Raw genomic sequence first — 7,861 nt, forward strand, 5'->3', positions numbered from 1 at the left:
AATGATGCTGAAGCGGGAAATATGAATTACTTGTATATTGTATTTTTCGATTTAGGATATAAACCGAGAAAGAAACTCTTTTGTACTTACAACAACTTTATTTTAAATGAGACCGTTTCATCTCTATCACACTTATGTACATTTGGTTTAAATAAAACGAACCTTATACTGCTTACTGCAAAATCGTCATTAAGTTTGTGCATATTTGAGAAAAAACATTTATTTTCTAAAATTGTATTTTGTACAAATTGCTCAAATACATTTAAGGAATTTTGCAGCATATATCGATCACACAATTTGGTGTCTCGTTGCATCAAACGTTTTTTATAACTGCACACACGTTTACACTAAGGTTTAATTCGGCTCCACGCAGAGTTGAATCACGTTAAAGCGACGCGAGTTACTCTTTTATGATAGGCGGCAACTGATCCCTACGCCAACTGAGTAGCGCATATATTTGTTAATCAATTGACGTGTATCCTGCATCATTGGGTGCCGAGGCGCGGTAGGTTGACAATAAGAATATTGCTTGTTTGAGAAAAAAAACATTTTTTTACTTATATTTGTGTTTCATTAACGCGCTTCGACTCTGCGTTAACACGAATTGAGCCTAACTCTATAAATAAACTCCAAAATGCAAAAGGTGAACATTTATCAGAACTCGTTGAGTATGCAATGTGACCACACTTCGGTAGAAAAATACCAAGTATTACTAGGGTAATGCGCTTACCCGCTACCATCTAATTCCGTACACATCACCTTTTGGTTTCGAAAATTAAAATTTTGTCATTTGTACTTTTAGAAATTAATTTGAACAATACACGACCTTAACAACTCACATGGATTTAAGAATTAAATTCAATGACATCGAATGACCTGTCCGCGATCTCGACGTGTCAACACCATATTGCACCTGATACAGATTCGAATCTAACCCGACACTTTGCTTGTAAACCTCTTCTGCATTTGGCAGACTTAGCTTATGTAAATTATTATCATAGAAGCAGCCTTCGAAGGCAATTCTATTTAATTTAAAATCTTTAGTTTCTCTACATTAAATCCATTAGTCTTGTAATTGATTGTAGCTACTATGTACGATAGTCGATGCCTTTGTTTGAAATCAAAATGCGAATTGCCTTCGGAGTTGGTCCTATGTGAATCTAAATTTAGAAAACTCTACTAACTTTAATAAGAAAAAGTAACTTACATTAAAAACATCAGATTAGGCTTCACTATGAATTATCTTGTGCTTTTTTCCTTTATCACAATAATCGTACAATAATTATTTATATCGTAATAGTACATCATCTGTCACACAGTACATACCCTTATAAAGGAATTTGAATTATAAACTTTGAAACTATAACACGAACAGTTGTATAATGTGTACACTGTACATAACACATATAGAATTACACTTCTCTCTTTATTCACATAATAATATAACAGATATGATTTTGTAAAAAGAGATTGCAGTAAATTTTAAAAAACACAAAACGGAACCATTCCGAAGTTATACATTAATGTATGTGAATTGCAATGTGGAATGGAACGAAGATTGTACGAACACCAGTAATAAGTAATATGAATATTGCAAAACATGTTGGTATTCTGCTTTGAAATTCATAACTTGATGACTAGACTCTTAAAACATAACATAATGAGCATTTATAAAACAAAAAAAAACATTGTCTATTTTGTATGTCCATGCACTTGTAACATTACGAAACATCTATACACATAATGTTACGAATGCAGATGTATTTTACAAACTAAATTATATAAAACTTAATAACTATGTAAAGTTTCACTTCAGATAGTTACTGTTCTACCGAAAAATGCACATCATTTTATTTTAGCATCGAGTATTTGTCAAAAACACCCTCGAAGGCGAAGAATTTTTGTTATAAAACAACATTGACGGGTGTGGCGAGCGATAATTAGGTCCCAAAATGACGTAGCAGACGTGTGATAACAACCTTAGTAAAAAATTTAATATACCGGGTGTAAGAGAACCGGTTTCTAAAATGAAGGGAGGTGATAGCACTGATAAAAAAACGTTAAAAATGTTTTTTTTTGTACTTTTATACAGCATCGTGTCTGAAAATATAATAATTACTTAATACAAAAAAAAAAAAACCAGCAATGAAACCATCAGCTGACGAGCGGGATCAACGATCCCGCATGAACGGAAAGCGCTGTGCTGCGTTAATTTTGTTTTTAAATTATAATTCGATGGCGTTTATTTTTGGTGTCATCATGACACCAACACTATCACCTGTCTTCGTTTTAGGAAACGATCACCTTACACCCTGTATAAACATACGATAATAAGAATTTATATAAAACGAGCAAAATAACAAAGATACTTGAATGCAGAATTGTCATTACTCATCGGAATGAAAAAAATTGGAGCTCATGTTATAATTTTTTTATGGACATCTGACTGAGTGACCTCTTTAGTACATTGCTCACAAAATTTATAGCTAATTAATAACGAATGCATGGCTTATTATATTTTGTAAACAATTACTTATTTCTGCGACAACTATATAAAACTAAATAGAAAGTTTATACGCCTTGATCGATCCCAGTTGGCCATTTTGATCGTGGCGAGCTTTTTACTATTTTGTATAATTTTTACATCCTCTAATATCGTGATAACGGATCTCTTCCTTTGTTTCTGCGTCAGAGTCAATGGTTCCTTAACAAAAGTACTTATATCATTACTACACTCTCCATACAATTTTCCTCTTCCTACAAAAATAATTTCCATATTCCCTTAATTAAAAAAGTAATACTCAGTTACGTGTAAAATGCAGTACAATAAAATGTCGATACATGGCAGATTATATGTACTAAAGAAGTCACCCAATCGTTTCCGATGAAAAAGCAAACGCATGTACTAGCTCTCGTAATCATCGCACATACATTCGCCCGCCACTCGTCCCGCTTATAGGCCATGTCACAATACAATAGATCAACTTGGAATACATAAAACGGGTGTCAATTTCGCAACCACACATACGCCACGCACAGATATGTTTGCGACGAAAGCTTATGAAATTTTTATCAACTTTCTGACTTATATACAATGCTCTAACACGGCTATCCTAAACAGTTACATTTAAAAAGGAATTGGGGCGCAATGTCAACATGCTACATAACGTGAGCGCGACCGCCGCGCCACCGAGTTAAAGCTAGAAATATCAGCTAATCGTAATTACCTCTCGAAATAAAAAAACATTTCTAAATTCAGTCAACGCTTGAGCAATCGCTGAATGTCTCGAATGTAAATCGCAAAGGTGTAAAGTGAATAGTAAATCGTTACGGTCTAGGATTAGCAACACGTTACACGACGCAACTCATACTCGCTGTTATACTAGCATGCAACATTAGCGATTTAAATGCAAATTCAGTAGAATGAACACTTTCAAGATTTATGTACAAAGAGACAACCGTCACGGTTTCACACAGAACAGTAATATTAAAAAATGTCTCCATTAAATCCGAATTAGTCTCTAATGATATTCGAGTAAATATTCACATTAAAAAATAATTACTTCAACTGTACACGAATCGTCGATAAATTGATCGATTTCCATTTAAAAAATCTAACTCTTATAACATACCCTACCTACCTACCCCCTCGAATTAGAAACGTGAGTCGAACGCCTAAAACCACAATGAACACTTGCACTCTCGAAAACATACTCAACGGCGGAAGCGGTCTCGCTCCCGCGCGCACGCGCAGTCACGCCTCGCTCGCACGCACACAGCGGCACTCACAGACACGGAATGTGTCGACACCGGCACTTAGTCAGACTTCAAGCCATACAAATTGTCATGAAGATAGGGAGTCTGTCTCGGCTCGCCTCGGCGCTATCGCAGGCGCTCGCGGCGGCGCGGGCGGCGCGGGGGCAGCGCGCGGTACTACAAGCGGTCCAGCCGGAACTCGTGCTCCACCGCCGAGTCGGGCAGCAGCGCGCTCGGCTCCTCCAGCAGCGTCAGGTCGTCCAGGTCCAGCCCCGCGCGCAGCTGCGCCTCCTCGCCCCCGAATATGCCCGCGTCCAACTCTCCCGAGTAATCTAAAACAATATTGCTTCGTTACCAGTGCACATAATATAAAGAAAAGTTCATTAAAAGTAAATGAAAGGTACGTACCCGTGAGTATGATGTCAGGGATGCTGGCGGGCGTGGCGGGCGTGGGCGGGGCGGAGGGCGAGGCGAGGGGCTGTAGCGCTGCGAAGGCGCCCGAGCCCGCCACCGGGTCGCGCGACCGCACGCCGCCGCACAGCTCGCCGCCGCCACCCTGTAGAACACACACACACACACACCTCATTACAACATTCAAGATTCATTGTAATTGTATTTACTTCGGAATCTCTTCTTCATCCTTCCCTAATAGCTTTTCTTTTTCCTTTAAAGCCGGGCAAGCATCTACCATACCTATAATATTACGCGTCGATACACATCATCGACATCGATATTCTGTCATTCAAATTCGATATTTCACGGATAGAGATATCGAAGGATGTCCACGGATGATGGGAAGATACAGGTATCTTATTTAAATTATTTCAATGTACACCCTGTAATTTTAAACTCATTAAAAAAAACTTATTTAAATTTTTAAATAGACTTCATTAGTGCTTTAGCTCGGGATATTTATGTACAACTGACCTGTGAGTACGTGTGTTGCGTGTTGGTCGTCTGCGGCGAGTGCGGCGCGTTGTGGTTCATATACGCCGTGTTGTAACTCGACACCGGCTGGTCCAGCTGGCGAACAAACAAAACACACATTCACGACACCGTCATACGCTCTCTATCACAAGCGAGATGAAAAACAAAGAGATACGTGGCACATCCTGAAATAATAACGCAAGGCACGCTATCTCTACTCAACTCTCAAATATCCAGGATATGCAAGCCATATTGGGTAAGAAACAAGCGGATGATAATAACTTCACTAAAATCTGTAAACTATAGACTTTTCGTAGGTATACAAATTAAATTACTATTATGAAAGTCTGTAGTTTGCAAATGCAAATAAAAATATTTTTGATATATTGACTTTTTTAAAGGTAATAAATAGGTAGGAACTCCATGCTATATAACTTTTGTGCATTCTAACATCTGAAACTTGAATACATGCAGTAAGCAATAAAAATGTGATAATTCGTACGGAAAATTTAAAATAATTGAGTGGTTATGATCTGATACTTTGTAACACTACATGTTATAACTTTTTTCATTTCAAGTCATATTCGTAGGCAAAAAATAATTAACGCCGACCATGCCCGATGTTATAATACTTCTGTACACGATACGCAGTCACTAAAGCATTGCTATAAAATATGGGAAAATATAAAAAAAGAATGTAAAGTGTATTTACGTAACTACATTCTTTTACGAATAAAAATTCAAACAGTTGACTGATTTGACTAGTTATTAATTAATAAATATAACTTCATCAAGGCCAGCGATGGTAAAAATGGCGCATTTTTGTTTATTAGTGAACTTGCGTTGAATAACGCAGTACACATAAAAACAGTTACAAATTCTTGAACTTGCAACTTGAAATATTTTTTGCGTAAGAATGTCAAATGAGTCACTTGCGAACACGTATAGAGGTAGTAATGTAGAGACGTATGTGTGTGTCGTACGTTTTCCGCGACTTGGACATGCGCGGTCCATCCTGACTCGACGAGACTCTGCACCAGCTGCGCCCAGTCCTTGGCCAACATCCACCAACGTTATATACACATTTCACTCACACAATAAATAGGGTGTCTACTTTACATTGCTAATTGGCCAAAATATTTTTAAATATATCAATTTTAATCTCATTTCCTGGCAAAATAATTGTTGTTTGAAAGTGCACCTTATTGTCGTTATGCCTAAATGTAGATCTACTTTGTTGGCAGTACTGGCTTTAAGGGGATCGGGCCGGGCAGTTGCCTGCCAATACCAAGGGTAGGGAAAACTTTGGAGGGCGCTACATTCTTTATATGGAATTTCATTACGCACATAATGCTTTTGCCAGCAAAAATATAGATAGCATCTAAATAAAAGGTCGTCAAAAGAGGAGCGTTCAAATGTTTTAGTTCAGGTCGCCTCCATATTTTAAGTCGGCCTGCCTCTATGGTGAGTATTCAAAAAAGACCAGACATGTTAAATATTGGTAGCGATAATAGCAATTTTAGTAATGACAATGTTAGTTTACATTATTTCTCATGTATTTTTTTATAGAACATGATAATTATTGATATCAATGTAGCCATGCAATGTGGACACCCCATTGTCATTTCATTAAGGTTAAATCCACGTGTACAGTGTGCAGATATAACATTACATTATAATAATATATTTTAGTTTTTATTTTCATTTATCATTTTGGGGTAAATTTATGTAACACAAAAGTTTTTTTTTTCACAAATATGGATACTAGCATAAATATTTCATAAATGAGGTATGTTTAAATGATGTCCTTTAACATTAGTCGGGTCTAACAATTTACACTGATGCCTCTTTTTCTATTTTCTAGTTGTCCCGGTGGATCCGAGGCTTCCATTCTGCTTATTCTTTGCAGCTCTTATGGCTCCTCAGGACGATTGTCATACTTTAGTACAAACGAAACAGACATGTTTAGAAAAATGATAACTACATTTCTACTTAGCTTTACTGATTGTTGTATTCATGTCGTCTTTTATTTTAATTAAATATTTTTAATGAGTAATGATGACATTATGAACGAATACACTACCGTGGATCTGTACACGAGCCTAAACGCGTAAACTTTGGCTTTACTAAAGAACAACCAGCGTAGAAACTGCAGAAAAAAAAAACACGACACGAAAGGCCGCGTCGTCATATTGTGGTAATTGTGATTGGTCCAGAGGCCGACGCGTGGGTCACGTGGCAGTCCCTCGACCAATCACACTGACAATTAAACAATACGAGCGTTCGTGTCGTCTTTCATGTCATATCCTAATTAGAAAACATTTCAGCCGACGCGAGACGCCTAGCAGGTGTAAAATATCCAAACTATTTTGTAGACAATATGTATTAAAATAAGAGATCTTAAAGGAAATAAATATGGCATAATCATAAACAAATCACTTTTTTAAGAAAATAATAGTTTTTTATATATACGAGCTCAGAGCGACTATAGAGGATCGCCATTCCAACAGGAACGCCGCATTAGATGTTTCACATTAAAATATTAAACGTTTCGTCCTCAAGTAGAGTAAGTTAAAAAATATTACCTAATCGTTTAAAATTAGACGTTACTACTCAATAAAAGATATTATTTGCAAATATTAACTTCTATTCCTAATCAACCTCAAAGAGTTTTTATTCGCCTAGTCATAAAACAAACTTCAACATGAATCATATGTCTGTTGCAATATTATGCTTTATTACTTACAATTTACGAGCGTTCAGATGGTATGTGATATCCTAGATGTAGAAGCATTGTGTTTTGTTATTTAACAACATAAAATGTGTTACTTACAACTCCTTGCTGTTCCATAGAAGCGTAAACAAACAAATTGTTATTGTTACAGTTATTATTCATTTATAACAAATTTTATTAGGTATTTATATAAATATTATAGTAAAGATAATTTATAATTATGTCATATGTTAGGCTATGGCCTAACATATGACATAATTACAAATGCATACATTTACGGAAGCTAATGACATAAACGATCACGATGTATGATAAACAACTTCACTATCATAGAAAATCACTCTATCGATATTTCTAAGGATGTCCGCGTGCTGATTATATAAATTAATAATAATCGACACTTACACCTATGCTAAATAATAGAAGATATGATTTGAATAAAAC

General features: G+C 36.2%; 1 protein-coding gene across 1 annotated transcript in view; it reads right to left on the bottom strand.

Annotated features, from left to right (window-relative positions):
• Positions 1 to 83: 83 nt before the first annotated feature.
• Positions 84 to 7,861, bottom strand: part of LOC115446247 (CREB-regulated transcription coactivator 3) — a gene marked incomplete in the record, with an annotated part of 22,625 nt that continues 14,847 nt past the window's right edge. Inside the window, 3 exon segments of the mRNA XM_037439263.1 lie at positions 84 to 4,088; positions 4,165 to 4,312; positions 4,684 to 4,779. Of these exon segments, the coding sequence (XP_037295160.1) occupies positions 3,934 to 4,088; positions 4,165 to 4,312; positions 4,684 to 4,779 (399 nt within the window).

This window comes from Manduca sexta, chromosome 16 (genome assembly GCF_014839805.1).
Source record: "Manduca sexta isolate Smith_Timp_Sample1 chromosome 16, JHU_Msex_v1.0, whole genome shotgun sequence".
Taxonomy (NCBI): Eukaryota; Metazoa; Arthropoda; class Insecta; order Lepidoptera; family Sphingidae; genus Manduca; species Manduca sexta.